This window comes from Mus musculus, chromosome 14 (genome assembly GCF_000001635.26).
Source record: "Mus musculus strain C57BL/6J chromosome 14, GRCm38.p6 C57BL/6J".
NCBI lineage: Eukaryota > Metazoa > Chordata > Mammalia > Rodentia > Muridae > Mus > Mus musculus.
The window spans coordinates 37033893-37054270 of NC_000080.6; the positions used below are offsets into that span (position 1 = coordinate 37033893).

The following is a 20378-nucleotide window of genomic DNA, read 5'->3' on the forward strand; positions in this document are numbered from 1 at the left end:
GTGTGTGTGTGTGTGTGTGTGTGTGTGTATGGGGAAAATGTGCGTGATGCCATGCCTGGCTCTCACATTTTAAATTAAAATGATATCATTTGAGCTGGAATTTCGTATTAGTGGCCCTGGGCATCCCAGGGAGCTCATTCTAAGCTCCCATTCTCTTCTGCTATTACTCTGTTTTAAATGAGCTTTGGTCAAAAACTATTTGCTTGCTAGTGCTATTGTAACACAGCCCCATAGGCCTGAGGCTCATCTAACACACATACACCTCTTCCATGGGGTCCTAAGCTCAGAATCTGAGCTCAGGTTCCTGCTAACGTTGGTGTCGAGTGAGGCTTGTGCTCTAGGGGTGCAGCTGGCAGCCTTTCTCTGGGCTCACATGGTCCTGACTTGCTGGATGCATGGGAGGGGACAGGTAGCTAGAGGCCTGGCTCTGTGCTGTCCCTTCGTAGAAAGGAATCATCTTGTGACATTAGGGCAACACCCTCACTTAACCTACTTCTGTGGAGACTTTGCTTCCAGGGTGGGGTTTGGGGTTTTTTTTTTCTTGCTGTTGTTGTTTGGCTTTTGTTTTGTTGGGAGAAGAGAACTGAGCCCATAACATACATTTTGGTCGAGGAAGAGGCTTTTGATGGTCTCAGAACCTTGGGACCACATCAGTATCCATTGAGATCAAGAAGACAGAAAACCTGGGCAAAGAGGGTTCTTCATCCCCAAGGGGGCAGCAGAGACAGAGGCTGCTCATGGCACGGGCGTGCTTATACCGTGACTTTCTCTAACTGAACTAACTCTCAAGGGAAAAATCAGAAATCACAGCAGCATTTAGGTTCTCTGGCTAAACCTCAGAATTTTCTTTTTAATTCAGAATGGGGCTGAAAGTGGAAACCCAGTCTAATTTTGTTGAAACTCAGAATTGAATGGTGTGACTGTGAATCTCGGCCTACATACTTACTTCACATGGTTTGAGAAAAGTGGTTCAGTTTTGTTCTAAGGACTTAAAGAAATTGATTGAAATTCCAGCATTGTCTTTTCAGGCCCTTTTATTAAGTCTAATTGCAATTGCATGGATGAAGTTGTTCAGGAATTTCTACTTTGACATCTGAGACATTGTGAGTCCTCTTTTTTTGTTTTCTGTTTTTGTTTTTATTTTTTCGCTTGCAAATGTCATGGTAGAGTGTAATAGCCATCTTCCTGAGGTGACTGAATTGACCCTGGCACAGGCTCATGTCACCATTGCCATGCACTGTGTGTGGCACATATTAGCTGTTGAGTGTGTGTGTGTGTGTGTGTGTGTGTGTGTGTGTGTGTGTGTGTGTACAAAAAGAGAAAGAAAGAAAGAGACAGACAGACACACCCACACACGCACACACACAGAAGAGGTGGGGACAAGAGCAAAAGACAGAGATAGGATTACAAGCACTAAGTGGATGCTGGCATACAAAGAAGGAAGTGCTGCTTGCAGTGTTGTTCTGGGGCCTGGTGCTTGCCTGGTTCCTGCAGTTGGCCTGATTCCTGTTGACTTTTTCTGAGTTCATCCTAGAGGTCTGCATCTCAGTGAAGCAAAGAGTGCTGAAGCCAATGAGATTGGAAGGGAAGTTCAGACAGGCTCCCCAGGAAAGCAGTGATGGCCGCAGTCCTTGGTGTTACACTCCTTGGGTCCTTGGGTTCTGTAGCTGAGACTGCAGCACAATGTCTCTGGTCCTCACTCTTCTTCCCTGACTTCTCAGGCTGCAGAGCTTCTCCCTTTGCGCTCATTATCCTCGCTGTGATGAGGCCTCAGGTTTCTGAGGATTCGGGAACTTTCACAGAGCATGGTGAAGCCAGGGATGGGCAACATGAACTAAGGGTCCTTGCTGGTGAGCCTTTCTAAACTTGTTGTATTTGTGCATGTGGGGGACAGGACACTGTACTGATAGATACAATTGAGGGCACACATGAGTGAATGGAGGAAAGAAATCTAGCAAGCCCCGAGGATCATCAATTGCTTCACAGGCATGTGAGGGAGAGAAGTGGGGAGAGACCTAACTTACAGGCCAGGAAATCTGCCTATAAAGGCAGATAAATGGGCCCTAGGGAGCTCCAGATATTTGGGAGCTGATGCCTAACTTCAGCCAAGCCTATCCAAGTGCAGGGAATGGGTAGACTTCTGATTGTTAATGAAGCTTAGGGACTGTACCAACGTCCTACTGTAAGATGGATCTCAAGCATTATTGAGCCACATCCTTCCTTGGTCTCTCTTGACCCAGAGACAGCTGAATTACTCCATGGAAGGGCAAGGCAGGGGTACTAGAGGTGAATGGGAAGCAGGGCAGAGGAGAAGCCTTTCCTACATGCACTCAAGATCCTGCGAGTGCCCAAAGATGAAGAGACACTCTAAAGTTCACAGGGGAAATTGAGAATAGGGTAGATTGGGGTCTTAGAAATGAGTGGCTTTGTTTGGACTTTTGTTGGATGGGCTTCTGTCCCTTCCCATTATTCCTAGACTGGTCCTAACTCTCCTCTTCCAGGAAGCTGAAGGGCAGAGCTCAAAATATTCCTGGTCACAGCCTGGCCAATCTGCCTTCTTCCCATGTCTTCACTGAGATTGGGCTTGGATGCTGATCCCTTTGGCCTGTTTCTTATCTCGTGAGAATCCAGAGACTTGGACAAAGCTGATACCTCCCACTCTTGCTACTTGTCTTCTGGCTCCGCCTGTCTTCAACCCTTTCTCTCTATCTGAAGGGTCTTTCCCCTAATTTATCACAGTGCTCCCTCATCCCTCCTTAGCTCAATGTCAATAATGGTGGAAGAGAGGAAGGGTCCCCAACAAGGTTACTCAGGGCATTAACTTGGGGTGGGGGTAGGTCAAAATCTTAGGCCTGAACCCCACCACTTTATTGGTCACCTGCTCCACCCATGTGTAAGCCACCAAGACTTCCTTGCTTCATTTTCTATGCAGAGTCTAGGTCAAGCATCATATGCGGGCCCTGGAGTGTGGCCAAGTGTCATCTTGTCTGTATATCACCTGGTTGAGTACATAATCCAGAAAAGGGCGCTGTGGGAAGGCTGCCCCTAGTCTCCTCTACTATCCTTGATTCTGCAAAATAACCAATCAAGACTGAATTACGCAAGCTTCGTCTGGGTTGTGTACATATAACCTGATTTCCTGCATCTGGAGAACCAGGAGGCAACCCCAAATCTGCAAGTTGTAGATGAGCTCACTACTCTCCTCCCCAGGAACTTGCCTGCTCAGGCTCTCAGCTTTATAGGATGTGCTTTCTGCCTCTCACAGTCCCTGGGACACCTGCCCCTTCCACCATTAGACTTCCAGGATGGTCTCCATTACCCTGTTGGTCTTCTCTACTTTCTTCTAGGACAGCAGATCTCATGAAGGACTAGGCACCTGTTATATCTTGATTCTAAGTTGCTGAGTCAATAGAAGGTGCAGATGTATATCTAAAGGTGACCGGGGCTTTAGTGTCCCCAACTCGAGGCACGTGGGCTCTTCAGAGAACCCATGAGCTAAACAGAACCATGTATGTTCTGGGCAAAGGACACAGTCATCCTGAGCTCTGGAGACTGTCACTGTGGAGAGGAAATCAAAGATGTGGCTCCATATCTTTTGACATCTGGAGCATTTAATAATTGTTTTAATTTTTAAATGCTGGCAATGAATTTCAAAACATTTAGAAGCAATCTTTAATCCAAATCTCATATAACCAAGGGTTCATTTTGAATGCTGGTGCTGGTGGTCAGGGGACACCTAACCTGCATGCTCTTGTCCAATTTGTATAGTCAAATCATCATTTCTGTCATCTCATCTTACACTAAGGGACATAGAGCAAGGAGCAGAATAAGTCACTGGTGTCATTACAATTAAGCACATGCTATTTGAAAGATGGCAGCCTCAGATGACTTCCAAAAACAAACAAGTCCCAGGGCTTTCTCCTTTTATTGTAGTCTGGGTTCATGAAGAATGTGATTAAGGCTCATATCAGTATCTGTTTCAGTGAGCATTTTATGTGCTTGCTGAATACACATGTTAGCTTGTTCAACTGTTCTAGCGTTAGTCCACAATGTCATCTTTACTCTAGGGTTTAGAGAGATGGGGTTGGAAAGAGTTACTTTCCCGTGGCCCCTAAGACTGTATGTAGAGGGCTATGACCTTTCATTGAACCTAGGATTTGAATTCTTGGGTCCAACATAAGGTTAGACTCAACAGGGATCTTGGGGCTGGTGGGTAAGAGTCTGGCATGATTTCTAGGACTGTTGGGAAGTATGCAGCAGCATCTTCCTGACCTCTGACCTGGGGCATACTTAACCCAGGATTGAAGAGGTAGCCTTGACTGTGATCAGCCCCTTGAAGAGTTTCACTGGGTTCGGTCCTTCTTGCTTTTTTGTGGAGACAGACACTGCCAGGTTCCTCTACAGACCATCTCCCTGTGCAACGCATAGTTGATGGCGTTGATTGTGGGCATGGTTTTGGCGATGAGAGCAGGCACCTGTTGTGGTGGAAAAGTCCATGAAAGATGCTTTGAAGCCTCTACTTTTCTCCCAGTCCCACTCAGGACATGACTTTTTGGTCTCACCCTCCCCGCTTGGAACTATCACTTATTTGTCCTCAGCTTGATCCACTGGCCTCTGAGCCTTTCCTGGCAGATGTTCACTGTTCATAGAATGTCATAGAACCCCTGTATGTCATCAGAACATACCTGTTCTGAAACTGGGTGTCAATTTCAGCCCCAGGTCTCAGAGCACATGCTCGCTCTTATGTTCAGCTGTCCCTGACATCTCAGTATGGCCCAGGATGGGGAGGGGTGTATGTGGAACAAAAACATTTTCTGCACTTTATGAATATTTAAAGGAAGAAGAAGAGAGAAGGAAGAAAGAAAGAATAAATGGGCGTCTTAGCAGAAAGCCAGAAAGAGTGATGCAGAGAGACAGATGTCAGGATGTACAGGATTCCTTGGGCTTTGGAAGAATCTGTACCATCTGTAGTTTAGGAGAGATGAAGCTCACATCTGCGATGGCTGCGTATAGGTACAGGAGGGCATAGGGGCCCCAGCCAAGCAGCAGCATTCTGCCTGGAAGAGTAGTATTCACCTAGGAAGAAAACATCAGAAGCATCAAGTCACTCCATAGGCCATAACCATGCAGAGGCAAGGGTCCTAGCACAGATCATGCTCTTGGAGAGGTCTGGACCAGAAGATTTGGCATCACATGAGCTCTTTGCCTTGGAAGGGTATACAGCCTTAAGCCTGTTTGTTAAGCTTACCTGACTTCACTTTCCTTGTCTATAAAATAGTCTGAGTTGCCTGTAGGTAGGCACTGGGGTGGGGGTGGATAATAAGCTTCCTTCCGGGTATTGAGGTTCTGAGCTCTCCTCAGGCTTAGAGTGATCTCACTATTAGTAGCTGCAGCCATGTGGGAGATCAGCCTGTCTGGGCTCAAATGATTTCACCATATCAGACATAAACAGGGAATGGGCTGGCAGGGGAGGTTGCTGATGCTAAAGTTTCTCCTGGATCCACAGGAGTATTAACAACCGGATGTCTAATTTCAGGATGGATTTGAAATGGCTTCACTTTTCACTTACTCCGAGGCATGAGGATTTTAACGTGTAATATCTCTTTGACAGAGGAGATTTAATTATATGAGGACACATTTCCTTCAAGGCTGGTTGGATTTTTTTTTTTAATTCATTGAGCAGTGATGCTTGTAACACCACTCAGAGGGTAACACTCATGCTGCACACACATGGGGACCAGATTAGGATTCCTAGCTCCCACATGCAAAGGTACATTTGAGGACATGTGCCTACAATCCCAGCACTGGGAGGCAGAGACAGAGTGGATGCTCACAGACATCCATTGGACCGAGCACAAAGTCCTGAATGAAGGAGACAGAGAAATACCCAGGGAGCTGAAGGGGACTGAAGCCCCATAGGAGGAACATCAATATGAATTAACCAGTACCCCCAGAGCTCCTTGGAACTATTCCACCAATCAAAGAAAACACATGGTGGAACTTGTGGCTCTAGCTATATATGTAGCAGAGGATGGCCTAGTCAGTCATCAATGGGAGGAGAGGCCCCCCCCCCCCCATATAGGGGAATGCCAGAACCAGGAATGAGAGTAGATGGGAGTGAAAACTAGGAAAGGGAATAATATTTGAAATGTAAATAAAGAAAAGAAGGAGAAGAAGAAGGAGGAGGAGGAGAAAAAGAAGAAGAAGAAGAAGAAGAAGGAGGAGGAGGAGGAGGAGGAGGAGGAGGAAGGGGTGGAATGAAAGAAGGAAGGAAGGAAGGAAAGAAAGAGAGAGAGAGAGAGAGAGAAAGGAAGGAAGGAAGGAAGAAAGAAAGAAAGAAAGAAAGAAAGAAAGAAAGAAAGAATATATATATGTGGCTCGCTGCTTACCCATGTGAGTCAAGCAGCAAGCTCCAGGTTCAGGGACAGACTCGTCAAAAACTAAACTGAATAGTGACAGAGGAAGCAATGAGCAAGGACTTCTGCTCTCCACAGACACATGAGCCCCTCCCCTACAGCTCTTCAAACATGGAGGAAAACATGTACTTAAGACCGATGGGCCTTCCAGGGAGCAGCTGAGGATAGTGGGAAGCTAGCACCTCAGTGGCAGACAGTGTCACCTCCAGAAGCTACCCATCTTGGTTCAGGTCCTTGGGCCTGTGGATAGTGACCAGTTCTGATGCAAGCAGAGCTGATGGCCCAGAATCAACCAGAAAGGTGAGAAAATCATGGTGGTGGGCTTCTGGCCGATGGAATCCTCTATATGTGTGAAGACTTCATGTGTGCAGATAAAAGTTGTGGGGCAGGGGAAGGCCAGTAAAAATGGCTAAGTAGATAAATGCTTACATCCAAACCTAACAACCTGACTCCAACCCCTAGATCCCACGTGGTGGAAGGAGAGACCTGATTCTGGCAACTTGTTCTCTCATCTGCCCGTGCATGCACCCATGTGGTCCAGAACAATCTTAAGCTCGCACTGATCAATCTGCCTTCACCTCCCAATAATTTTGTTTTTACATTGTGGTGGCACGCACTGTTGAAGAGGCAAGGATTGATGTAGTCACTGGGAAATCAGCGTGTTAGATCTCAGAAAACGTGAACTAGATCTACCATATGACCCAACAATAGTACTCTTGGATATATATACCCAGAGGACTCTGTTTGTCTACTACAGAGATGCAGAAAATACATGTCAATGGAGTATTCAGCCACAGATAGAAAATCTCTGTCACTCGCGTGCTCATGCGCACACACACACATACACACACACAGCTGCAGAATCATAGAGGAAGATGGAACACAGACTGTCACAGGCAGGGGTCAGGAAGGGTGGGAGTAACCGTGTCTTCTGGACATGACACTGCTACACTCCCAAAGTCACAGCAGTTGAGGTTGTCTGCACAAGGTTAGGCCAGTCAGCACTCTAGCTTGCAGTGAGCTCCACTCCTAACTGGGAAGCTATGCGCAGTTGATAGCTTGCACGGGTGTGGCCTCATCTTGGCTAACCATGCTGCAGTGGATGGTCCTGCATGTGGGCAGTGCTAAGTGGGGCTGGTGGGTTAACATTTTTAAAAATGAGGGCATGAAGCCACGGATTAAAGAAGTGGGGGTGGACCTGAGAGGAGTTACAGGAAAGAGTGGAGATTGCATAAAAATACATTGTATCATATTCTCAAATAATTTTTAATAAAAATATTTTTAGATGGAAATGAGCAATGTGGAAGAGAATCTAGGAGATGATGCTCCTGCCTCCAAGCTAGGATCCAGGATTCTTGTACCTGTGTAGCTCTCAACCTGTTAGTTAGATCCACAGATGAAACTAATTTATAATGTTATTTTCTGGTGCATACCTAATAAATTTAGATGGCAGATTGTCTTAATAAGAAGAATATTTTTGTGCACTAAAATTGAGCATTTTGTTGTAGAGTCCTAAATCTGGGTTTGTATCAATCTCTGCTATTACTAAGTCTGTGGCATTTGGTGACTCTTTTAGCCACCTTCTCTGTGCCTCAACCTAGTCAGTGACTTGAAATCATAAAGCTTTCATTTGTTAGAAAAGACTCATAAAGATGAAGTGAAAATACACACAATGCCTATAATATCAATATTTGCTTTCATAAAAAAAACAACATTTGTGGCTTGTTATGACTCATTTGTTAATTTTTCGGTAGCAAAGTTAAATGAAAACCTCTGGCAAGGGAATTTTAATATAGAAATTCTGAAATGGCCAGCAGGTCTTATTTTAAAGCATCATTTTTCTTGGACAAATGTGCTTGCAGATGTGGTTTTACATTGTGGGTAATAGCCTGTGACTGTGATTAAATTAAACATCTTAAAGCAATTTTAAAAGTACCATTTGAAGAGCGAGTCCTGCAATTTAGCCTTGAATTCCTAGGAAGAGTGGAGTGGAACATCATGGATGACATACTGGAAACGCCTGGATCTCGGGGTTGCAGGGTCTGGGTAAATCTGTCCTATCATGTCCCTTGATCCCTAAGCTCTGGAAATTTGAGCAATGAGAAGGTATTTTCTAGACCTAACAGCATATTCTCTATGCAACCTGATTTTTTCTCATGGTTGTCGCAAAGACAGAAAACACTGACTTCTGCCGTGCCGTGAGCATTTCCAGAGTCTCTGAGAGAACCAAGAGATTACGGCTGCTGTAGGAGCTGGCTTCTTACCGGGAGATGGCCACTCCTGGAGAATTTCTGCTCCATGAACCGGTATGAAGTGTGTGTGATGAACAGGGGTACGAGGAAGTTGAAAAAAGCCATGGTGAAGAGAAAACTGATGAAGTTTCTACAAGTACAGGGAAGAAAACAGAGGTCAGCTCCAGGGTGCCAACAACCCAGGCCCATCGGCATCTGTGCTAGACAATGAGAGGCATCATCCCACCATCCCATTCTAGACAAGTTCTCAGAGCGTAGCTGCTCCTGTTCCCAGCTGAACTCTGCTCAGCAGCCAGAGGCCATGGGTCTTCCAAAGTTTGTGTTTGGGAGTCAGGAGCTGAGGGGAAGAGGTATTTTGTCAAGCTCCAGTGCTCACCCTCGATGTCTCATCTGTTAGCCAAGAATGGAGGATGGGGTTCTTTAATTTGGAAAATGTTGGGGCAACATTTTTTTTTGTGCTCCGTGTCAAGGTTGTCTTTATATTATTCAAATGTTGGCTTCTGTACTGGCAGAGAGAGGAGTACAGGCGGACTTTGGTACTGTTGTTTTTATTGGATCATCACCTGCCTGTGTATTTTGTAAACATTCTTCTCCATCACCTTCTCGTTGGTTTAATAAAGAGATGACAGCCTATAGCTGAGGCAGGAGAGGAAAGGCAAGACTTCCAGGCAGAAATAGGTACTATGGAAAGAACCGAGAAGCACAGGATTTACCAGCAGACATGCAGGAAGTTGGACATACCAGGACTGAGTGAGAGATAATGGGCCACGTGGCAATCACGAACTAGAATAAATAGGTTAAAAAGTCTCCATTACTGGGAGCTGGTGGGTGGAAATTGTCTGATTTTTTTTTTAAACCAAAACCTGGAGGAATCAGTGGGCCAAGAGGAAAGACTACCTAAGTGATTCTCTTGCTAGACATAAGGATTTAAAAATAATGTATGGATGGCAAAGACACTGAATACTATGTCACCTAAGAAATCAGTGGCTAACACCTGGGAGGCCAAGGCAGGAGGATTACCACCAGTACCCTGCCAGGCTGGACTTTATAGTGAATTCCAGGCCAGCTTGAGCTGCAGTGGGAGATCATATTTCAAACTATCAACAATGGAAAACTCATTAAAAGGGCCACCAAAGAATCTGGGGTCTCAGTTTAGGCCTTGAGGAGACAGGAGGATGAGCAAAAACAAATAGGGATCAGCAGGAGGAAGATCCTGATTTCATGAAGGAGAAACTACGCACTAAGATTTTATTGTTCACTAAGGACTTTCAGAAGAGCTTTGTTGGGCTGTGTTCTGCTGGACATTGGGGCCACTTAAGTGCAGAGGTTAGTTTTATCTGAGAAGCTTATGTCAGGGGCAAATGCTCAGTTAGCCACTATTATCTATAAAACAGGACTGCAGCGTGACTGTACTGGAAACAGCAGTGGGAGAGGTGGGAGGCATAGCACTAGAAGCCATGTGACCAGTCTCCAAATGATCCCTGATGAAAGCTCTTTTCTCCCAGAGCTACACAGATATTAGAAGAAAATCCCATGGTTATGGAGACTGCATACATTCAGTCCTACCTTGTCATGGATCAGACCAAAGTGGATGCTCAGAGATCTAGAATTTACCTCTATGTTGGGAGGGCCACACCAATGAAAAGCCCTTCCACACTTTGGATCTGTTGATCTAAGGGCATGGGTGCCTCTCAAAATCAATGAATTCTGAGCCAAGACATCTCCTTATGCTAAAGAGGTCAAAGAGTAGTGGTGCTCCATGAGGGCTATGATGGCTACAGGCAAATGTCCCACTCCTCTGGATGCTTGAATCTGAGCAGTACTTTACATACCCTTCACACTGCTTGCCCATTCTCAGTGACAGTCTGTGAGTAGATGTCATGACTAAGGAGCTCTGATGTCCCCAAATGTTGACATTGTTCCGGCGGAGATCTCAGCTGGAACATCTTTCTCATAGAAGCTTAAAATCAAGACCCCTATGGAAGAAAGCCTCAAAGCCACAACTTTCACCTTACCTGTCACCCCTCGAATAGTCCAGTGTACAGCATGTCCCCACAGGCTCATAGTCATAGTGGCCCCAGCCCATCAGGGGCAGGGATGCCCAGAAGGCAGATGACATCCACACAAACAGCACCAGAGGGATGGCCGTGTCCCATGCCAACTGTCTGCCTGCATGAGATAGAGGAAGGATACGTTGTAAAGAGATAGGATGACCACATGAAAAAGAAAGGACTCTGTAGCTGCAGAGTGTCCCCAAATCCCTAGTCCAATGGTAACAGCATGGTGCCTCGGGCAAGTCAGGGCTACCTCTGAGCCTTGTTTCTCCATAATGAGCATAGAACTCTATGTCTTTGAGGACAGTGATGACTCTCCCCCCTCCTGTGTGTGTGTGTATGTGTATGTGTGTGTGTGTGTGTGAGAGAGAGAGAGAGAGAGAGAGAGACAGAGAGAGACAGAGAGACAGAGAGAGAGAGACAGAGAGAGAGAGAGACAGAGAGAGAGAGAAGAGAGAGAGAGAGAGAGAGAGAGAGAGAGAGAGAGAGAGAGAGAGAGAGAGAGAGATCCTGGGGATATTTGGAACAGGTGCTAAGATGAAAGCAGTGAAAGAGGTGTCCCCAAGGCCATGTTGACAGAAAAAGCTAACATATGGTCAGTCAGAATAAGAGCAAGGCAGTTTCTCACACGGAGAAAGGCTCACACGGATAAAAATCCACTGCAGAAGACTGGGAAGTCAGTTGAGAAGGGTAACAACAACTGTTTGTCCCACAACTTTACCTGACTACCAGGAAATTTTCTATATCCATGATCTCATTTGATTTTCAAAATGAGTCTCTGAGATTGGTTTTTTAAAAATAATCTTATAGAGAAAACCAACGTTCAAAATCTTGAGTCACCAAGGCTGCAGAAAAGGCAAACTTGGTCTTTCTAACGAGCTTCTCAAAGCAGGCACTCTTCAGACTCGTCCACCCTCCCTCTTTTTCCAAAATGAATGTCTACATGGTATATGCATGGACCCTCCTCTCACCCACACTCTCTTGCTTGAAAAACATTGAGTGGAATTGAATACTAACCACTCTGCTCTATCTTATCCTCGTATACCCCAGAGTGTCCCTACAGTTGGTGGGGGCAGGGGGGCAGACATACGGGTGCAGTAGTGGTGATAACGTCCCCAGGCAACGGCTGCACTGCCACAGATGCTGGCCAGTGCTGTTGCAAATCCCTGGAAACCATGAACCTGGCAGCCCTCTGAACCATGTGGCCAGCGCCTGTGGGAAACAATGGGCAAATGACCCTTCCTCCATCCTTCCCACCCCAACACCTGCCCAGGTGAACCTGAAAGGTTCCTGGATATTAGCCCTGCTCATGCAGTGAGGATGCTGTTATCAAAGTCTTCCCACTATGGAACTGGGGTCTTGAAGTTTAGGTCAGTGGGCTAAAAAGAATCTATGAACGCAGGCCCTTTAGGCTCAGTGACTTTGGAACCACCAGTGCACTAAATAGTCTTTATGAATGATCATATATCTCCATTGCAGGAGGGGAAACTGAAGCCAAGAGAAAAATTAATGATCCAGAGTAGCACAATAGATGAAGGCAAAGTTAGAGGGTAACCCCCCAAATCTCTAGATTCTCAATAGGTAGTGCTAGTTCATAGAGAGGAAGAACGCTTACTGATTCAGGCCCCAAAGGCAACTTTTCAGGACACGAAAAGATCCTTGTGTGCACATGAGGTATTAGATGCTCAACTAAATCCTGTTTGCTTTATTTAGGGCTTACCAGGCAGTTTGTATTTGTAAATAATTAAACCATTGCTATTTATAGATAAATGTGCCATTTGTAAATAACCATACTATTTGTAAATAATTAAAACAATACATTCAACAACATGTATGAATTAGGTTGTAATATGTAATTGACAGAAGTACCCCAGGATTGGAAATAATGGAGCAGGGACCTAAGGTTAGACAACCTGAATGCAGGGCTTGGTCTCCGAATCCCTCCAGCCCACTGTCTCTTTGGTTGGATCTGAGAAGCCCTTGCATTCCAGATATTGGCTATTTCCTTAGCAATAATCAGACATTGCAATTTAACTTAATTCATTCTGCCTAACCTCTGATCTTGGGATGTGTGTGTGTGTGTGTGTGTGTGTGTGTGTGTGTGTGTGTGTGTATGTAGAGAGAAAGGCTCTGGTCTGCTTGCCCATAAACCCAAAGTGAAGACCCAAGAAAAACCCCACAGCCCATGGAAGGAGAAGGGGAATGAGAAGGGGAAAGGACTGGTACCGGAGGAGGCTGGATACCGCTGCAACAAGGGCATTCAGGCTGATCCCAGTGTCTGCCAGGGCCAGGCTCAGTACCAGCAGGTTGCTGGGAGTCCGCAGATCTGGAGTCTTGCAGAAAGAGAAGATGGTCAGGCCATTGAGGCTGATGCCAGAGAGCGCTGAAAGGAAGGGTGAGGACTGGTATCAAGGCTGGTGAGACCCATGTGGGTGTGAGAAGCAGGGTCTAGGGTTGATGGAGTTCCAGTAACCTTCCAGATTCCACATCAGTGACCTCTCAGCACAGCTTTTCAAATGCTGCTCTGGTGGGGGTGATCCCCAGGTACTAAAACCTGTGATTCTCCCTGCCCACCGCCTACTGACCATCTCACAGGAAAATGCAGAAGACTACACAGTCCAGTGAGGCCCATGCTGTGACAGTCAGTCACTGACAAGTGCTGAACAAGCAGGTATCAGGCACCCCAAAGAGCACTTCGCAGGAATCCTTTCATTCAGTCTTCTCCCCATGGCTCGGAGATGCGAGATAGCATTCTCTAAGTGCAGTTAGGAAGTACCAGAGCTAGGGACAGTCTCCAGTCTTTCAGATTTTAAAATTCCTTCTTCGAGGGCTGCGGGATGTCAGGGATGGCCTCCCGAAAAGAGGATTCAACTTAGAGCCCAGAGTAACCCAGGACACCAGGCAATGTGAAACTGCAGGAGAGAGTCTCAAGCAGAAGAGCTGACCTCAAATTTCAGCTTGGCCACTCCCTTGCTGTTCCTTGAACTTTCTTAACCTTGGCTTCTTGTTTCAGGACTGAAGAGCAAGAGTTAGGCCTGGTGGCCAAGTTACTCAAGAAGCAGAGGCAGGAGGATTACAAGTCTAAAGGAGCCCGCCTCACCCACCTCAATTCTAAAAGGTAAAAAACGACTAAGGATATAACCTAGTGGCAGAGAACTTACCTAGCTTGCACAGGACCCTGGGTTACAGCCTCAGTAACATCTTGCTCTCAGTAGAAAGGGGAGAAATGGTAGAGAGGGAAAGATCTCTCCTTTAAAACTGTGGAGGCCAGTGCATGGAAAAGGGTCCCAGAAAGTGTAGAGATGTAAATTAAAGTTTCACCGCATATGAAAGGGCCAGAAATAAGGGTAAGTTTCAGTGGTTCTCAGGAAATGAGACCCACTCAGAGGTGTCCAGGATCTTCAGGACAGTCCTAGTGGCTGTTACTTCCTCCACATTGTCAGTGCTCCCCAAGTGCAAGAATGTAAAGATTACTCTTCTGGGCCTGGTATGAATGAAGACTGTGCCCCATCAGCCTGGCATCAAGAAGGACCATTTCTGTACTCACTGCACATCTTAGTGAGTCTAGCTTGAGGCAGGTATCTCTTGGGCCCAAGTTGCTGCTGTTGGAGAAGTGCCTTTGGTGATAGGAATAGACCAGGTAGAAGTAGTGGCAGATGTAGGCAGAGGTGGTAGAGGAATAATTAACTTAAATTCCCTGTATGTCTATTTAGACAATGATTTTATACTAAGAATTGTACTTAGCCTCTGCAGCTACCCATTTATAATGACGAGGCTCTTAGGGTCGGAGAGATGAAATTACTTGATCAAGTCTCACAGAGAGCAGATGGCTGAGTTGTCTGTCTCTGGAGTCTTATGAGACCTGGTCTCAGAATATGAGATTCTTAGCAAAATTTCTTGGGATTAGAATAAATTTTTCTCTTGGATTTGGGGATATGAAAACCCTAGACTTGACCAAGTTATCTCCTAAGCAGATAGCTCCTGTCCAAGTCTCTCTCTCTCTCTCTCTCTCTCTCTCTCTCTCTCTCTCTCTCTCTCTCTCTCTGCCTGGCTCTTCTCTCCTGACTCCTATGCAGCAAACTACATCCTACGGGGACTGTCATGAGAAGACCTCCTGGATCCAGACACAGAGGAGAGGCAGCCACGATGATATGATACCCAGTCTTCTGCCCACTCCACAGTTTTGTCCTGGATTGTGGGAACCACTGGGTCTTTGCTTCACCCAAGATCTCACCTTCCATCAGCAGGACTGTTCCTACAGCCAGCACCTCAAGTTCCCCCAAACCAGCAGGCAGGGCCCTGGTTGCTGCCATCCCTGGACTCCCTCTGTCAGCTACACAGCTCTTTTCTGGCTCTCTGAAGCTAGGTCTCTCCTTTTAAATGGTCACTCCCTTGCTGGCATGTGGAGATTATTATGGTAGACTAATAACACCTTTTTTATTTCTTATCCTTCTAAGTCTTCCTCTTGGCTCACATAGAAAGAATCCATTCAGTAGATGGATAGTGCAGCTTTTGTGAAGCTGGAATGAGCTCTGTCTTGTTCATTCCAGCCCACTAGGCAGGATTAAGGTCTTGGATCCAAATGGTGTGTGAGTGAAAGCTGAATTGGGTAAGGGTTGCATAACTAAGGGAGGGAAGTGGAAGAAAGGATTTGAGCTGCAGCTGTCCCCGAGAATTGGATAGCCAGATCCTTGTATGTGCACAGCTGCTGACAAGCTGCCTGTGTGTGTGCATCTCTCTCTCTCTCTCTCTCTCTCTCTCTCTCTCTCTCTCTCTCTCTGTGTGTGTGTGTGTGTGTGTGAGTGTGTGTGTGTGTGTGCGCGTGCATTTGCATGTGTGTGGGTGTGTGTTGTATGTTCATTCACAGGCTCAGAAGTATGTGTAGGCAAGCATTTGGTGGGCAGGGTGAGGTTTGTAAAGTTACGTGCTGTCATAAAGCAAATGTTGACTAGTACCTGACCCTTGACCTCTGGTACTGAGTCTGCCATGACTGGCTGTCTGCTCTGCACTGCTGCCATTGGATGGTTTTCCTGTCAACTGAGTCATTTCTGCTTCATGCCCTTCCCTAGTTAAGTGCTGGTTGAACTCCATCATGGATTTAGGGCTTCACTTCCTGTCTCACAGACAGCCATTGAGCTATGCAATCATAAAATATCTCTCAGGATAAAGAATGGCTTGCATTCTTTTTGAAAGTACCTCATGACCCACTAAGAACTTCGGCTTCTACACACAAGGTCTTGGTACAACTTTTGTACTGGCTCATGCTGAAATTCTCACGAGAAAACAATGAGCCACAGGACAACTAATTTTCAGATGGAGAAACTAAATCCCAGAGGGTTATTAGCAAAGGAACTCATGTCTATTAAAGTAGTAGATATTAGACTGAACTAGTGGATGATCATCAAAAGCCTCCTAAATATAACCCCATGGGTGAGATGCCAGGACATCTCTATTTCCGAGGAGGACATTGGAGAGAAGTTGGTTGCAAATCAGTCCAAGACCATGTAGTGAGTGGTAGGTGGAATTGTAACAATGCCTGTCCTTCTATCATGTAGGCCCTGGCACCTCCCATTGTCCCCCATCTTAGAGTTTACATTGCTGTGAGTATACACCATGACCAAGGCAACTCTTATAAAAGAAAACATTTAATTGGGACTGGTTTACAGGTTCAGACGTTTGGTCCATTATCATCAAGGTAGAAAAAGGATCTCAAAGCCCACTCCCACAGTGACAAGCTTCTTCCAGCAAGTCCATACCTCCTAATAGTGTCCTTCCTGGGCCAAGCATATTCAAACCACCACATTCCACCCCTTGGCTCCCTTAGGCTTGTTCGAACAGATGAGTCTATGGAGGCCATACCTAGCCAAAGCATGATGCAAAATAAATTTAGTCCCCACTTCAAAAGTCTCCATAGTCTATGGCATTCTCAATAATGTTAAAAGTCTAAAGGTCAAAGTCTTTTCTGAGTTTCATTTGATCACTTATCTGTAATCTCCTATAAAGTCAAAATCAAAAAGCAGATCACATACCTCAAATACCGCAGTGTATACACCATCATTCTAAATTGTCATTGTGAGGAAATACTGGAGCAAACAAGGACCCACCCCACCCCACACCCCAAAAAAGAGCTAGGCAAACTCCAAACTCTGCATCTCCATTTCTAATGTCAGAGTGCTCATCAGATCTCCAATTCCATTCATCTTTGTTGACTGTAACAAACTTCTTTTTCCTGGTCTGGTTCCACTCCCTGTTAGCAGCTTTTCTCAGCAGGTATCCCATAGCTCTGGTATCTCTAAAGTCTGAGGTCTTCAATGAAACTTCAGCATTATACAGATTTTTGTTCCAGGGTCTGGGATCCACACATGATCTTCTGAGCTCTTACAAAGGGCTTCAGTCACATCCAGCTCTGCTCTATGTGACACTCCAGGATCTGGTTAACTCTACTCCATTGGTGCTTCTGCTCTTGGTGACCATTCCATGGTACTGGCATCTCTAGCACACTGAGGGTTTTCACTGAAACTTGGCCTCACCAATAACCTCTCATAGGCTCCCTTTATGGTGCCAAGCCTCAACTTCTTTCTATGACCCCTTAAGTACTGTGCCATCAACTGCAAGCTGTATCTTCACCAATAGCCTTTCACAATTCCAAACCTCAGCTGCTCTCCATGACTCCTTCATGACTTCAAAATCAGTACCACCTGCGTGACTCCTGCACATTACCAGGTCCAGCTGCAGCACAAGGTCCAACTTGGTTATCTCTGGAATACAGCTTCTTTGTGTTCTCAGAAAACACTTGTCAGAAGAGTTCACTTCAGTGATGCTGGTCTTTTCTTAATCACCAATAATTTCTTAGCTCCAGATAACCAGCATCAATTGTCCCAGTAACCCCTGTTATTCTTGACCTAAAAGCCAGAGCTACATGGTCAAAGCTGCTCAGTTACTCTGCTTGCTAGGGATGGAACATAGCCTACTTTTGTATTATATCTTCACCAGCTCCCTGTTTTCCAATTGTTTCACTGCCTATCCTGGAATTTTCTCTATAGACTGACCTTGGACTCAGAAATCTGCATGCCCCTGTGTCCTGAGTTGTGGAGTTAAGGGCTTGTACCATTATGCTTTGATCTAAGCTTTTCATGACCACTATTCTTTAAGATCCAGATCAAAAGCCTGTGTCTTCCAGACTCAAGATCTGGATCACAGGTGTGCCTTCCATTTCTAGATTGTAGTTCATTCCAGATTAAAGGTACAGATTATTTCTTATTCAACTGCAAACATGAACAATAATAAGCTTAGCTGGGTGGGCTCTTGCTCTGAGATTACCTTAATATCTTTATCTCACTGAACACAGGATTCAGCTGCATTTCACTTCCTGGTGCCCCCTTCTTACTCAAACCATACCTTTTTTATTTTTTTTCTTCTTACGCTTACTACGCTTGATCAAAATGCTTTTCGTGGGCAAAGAACAGAAGAGAAAGTCTATGCTGGGCATTTCTGAGACTTCTTTTGTCCATACAATTCATCTGAGTCTCTTCACCTGAGCCTCAGGCAGACTCTTCAGACAAGTGCGAAAGCAGCCACATTCTTCACCAAAATATCACAAAATCAGTCTCTAGGACCCATACTAATACTCCTATCCTCTAAAACCTCTTGAGCCAGGCCCCCACGGTTCAAATCACCCTCAGCACCAACATCTTCCATATTGCTAATAAAACAGCCCATCAAGCCCCACTTAAGGCATTCCGTAGCTTTCCAAATCCAAAGTCCCCAAATCCACATTTTTTTCAAACAAAACTGCCGTCAGGCCTATCACAGCAATACCCTAGGCCCTGGTATCATCTTCTGTCTTAGTTAGGGTTTCCATTGCTGTGAAGAGACACCATGACCAAGGCAACTCTTATTTAAAAAAAAAAAAACAACAACAAAAAACAAAAAACATTTACTTGGGGCTGGCTTACATGTTCAGAGGTTCAGTCCATTATCATTAAGGTGGGAACATGGCAGAGTCCAGGAAGGCATGGTGTTGGAGGAGCTAAGAGTTCTCCATTATGTTCTGAAGCCAGACAGGAAAAGACTGTCTTCCACATGGCTAGGAGGAGAGTCTCAAACCCCTACAGTGACATACTTCTCCCAACAAAGCCACATCTACTCCAAAAAGCTACACCTCCTAATAGTGCCACTCCCTGGCCAAGCACACAAACCACTACACCAACCTCTGATTCCCTCTAGAAGAGCAATTCCTTCTATTCTAATAATGTCCAGATCACAAATATTCCCTCTTCCCAATACCTACTTAATTATTAAGTCTGATCTTAATGATTCCTAGATTCCAAAGCACCAGCTATATCCTCCAGGAGTTTTCCTACTCTTTTCTGATTTCTAACCTGCTGGTTAACACCTACAGCTGTCTTTCCCATGCCCATACAATCACCAAAGATATCAGGAATGAAGAGAAGGGACAAGGTTAAAAATAACATATAAGGTCAGCTAAATAAAGTCAGAGTGGAGGCATTCCAAACAAGAGGAAATGGCAGCCTGGGTATAGCAGCAAGTAGGAAAGACTTCGATTTAGACAGGAAAGTAACAGGTACCATCCTAGCACTGAGAAAATGCGATTGGCAGGATATGAAGAGAAGATATGGGAAGCATCTTTCAGAAGCTGATATTGTCCAGACAGGTTTGGCATTGAACAAGGCACTGTATGTGTATGCCCTAGGTCCCTGTCTAAGGGTTATTAAGACTGCAACAAAACACCAAGACCAAGCAACTTGGGGAGGAAAGGTTTCATTTGGCTTATCCATCAACACTACTATTTATCATCAAAGGAAGTCGTGATGGAAACAAACTGGGCAGGAACCTAGAGTCAGGAACTGATGCAGAGGCCATGGAAGGACGCTGCTTACTGGCTTGACCCATATGGCTTTCTCAGCCTGCTTTCTTATAGATTCAGAACTACCAGCCAGGGATGGCACCTTCCAAAATAGGCTGGACCCTTCTCCGTCAATCACTAATTTTAAAATGCCATACAGGTTTGTGTACAGCCCAGTTTTATAGAGGTATTTCTCAGTTGGGGTTTCCTCCTCTCAGACTTCAGTTTGCATCCTGTTGACATAAAACTATCCAGCGCAGTCCCCAGGCATCTTCCTTGGCTGCGCCTAAGTAGTCTAGGCTTGATCAGACTCCTGAGCATGCCACACTGTGGAACCTACTGGAATTCAGAGGACCAAGTATTCTGAGACAGAAAAATGAAGCCAGCAAGCGGGTGACTTAAGAAGTCTAGTATTCAGTCCTGCCTGTCATCTTGAGAAGGATCTTACAGGATGGGGTTGGAGAAGAGAAAACAAATAAAATTTCCAAAACCTCTGCAAGATCCAGCACTAGGACCCTCCCTCGTGTATGACGCTTGAGGAAGGGATACCGTTCCTCTCTTGTAGTGATTCCTTTTGTTTTCAGTGTGGGTGGTAGTGCCTCAAAGGTTACCAACTGACATCCTAGGGTTCTGCGACCGGGTGCCCATGAGGCATTAAGGGAAAGCAGGTGTTTGCCTATGCTCATGAGCATAGATGGGCACCTTTAATGTCTCCTTGTAATGTCAGAATCTTCCCAGCTCCTCTGTGAACACGTACGTGCCTGTAAGTGCCAGAAATTGACAGTTTTCA

The 20378-nt window shown here is 45.5% G+C and overlaps 2 protein-coding genes across 6 annotated transcripts in view; one reads left to right on the plus strand and one right to left on the minus strand.

Moving 5' to 3' along the window:
* Positions 1 to 1016: 1016 nt before the first annotated feature.
* Positions 1017 to 15122, minus strand: Rgr (retinal G protein coupled receptor). 5 transcript variants are annotated; one of them, NM_021340.4, is made up of 7 exons: positions 14957 to 15122; positions 12949 to 13105; positions 11813 to 11934; positions 10684 to 10837; positions 8681 to 8798; positions 4963 to 5076; positions 1017 to 4475 (listed from the first exon to the last, which is right to left on the minus strand). In NM_021340.4, the coding sequence occupies exons 1-7, from the start codon at positions 15033 to 15035 to the stop codon at positions 4344 to 4346; spliced, it is 876 nt and encodes a 291-aa protein (NP_067315.1). In that variant the 5' UTR covers positions 15036 to 15122; the 3' UTR covers positions 1017 to 4343. The 5 variants fall into 5 exon arrangements, with proteins under 5 accessions (NP_067315.1, NP_001288623.1, NP_001288621.1 ...); NM_001301694.1 differs by lacking the exon at positions 11813 to 11934 and having other exon boundaries at positions 12949 to 13055; NM_001301692.1 differs by lacking the exon at positions 11813 to 11934.
* Positions 8583 to 20378, plus strand: part of Lrit1 (leucine-rich repeat, immunoglobulin-like and transmembrane domains 1) — a 22464-nt gene continuing 10668 nt past the window's right edge. The window contains exons 1-2 of the mRNA XM_017316012.2: positions 8583 to 8722; positions 13736 to 13840. Of these exons, the coding sequence (XP_017171501.1) occupies positions 8715 to 8722; positions 13736 to 13840 (113 nt within the window). The 5' untranslated portion in view covers positions 8583 to 8714. The remainder of the gene's footprint in view (positions 8723 to 13735; positions 13841 to 20378) is intronic.

Bases quoted from the DNA above. Each gene is read 5' to 3' on its own strand.
- Rgr (NM_021340.4), bottom strand. From the start codon at position 15,035: ATGGCAGCAACCAGGGCCCTGCCTGCTGGTTTGGGGGAACTTGAGGTG. The intron at 13,106-14,956 runs GTGAGATCTTGG...CCTTCCTTTCAG, and splicing joins AACAGTCCTGCTGATGGAAG to CGCTCTCTGGCATCAGCCTC. The intron at 10,838-11,812 runs GTATGTCTGCCC...TATCTCATGCAG, and splicing joins TTATCACCACTACTGCACCC to GCAGACAGTTGGCATGGGAC.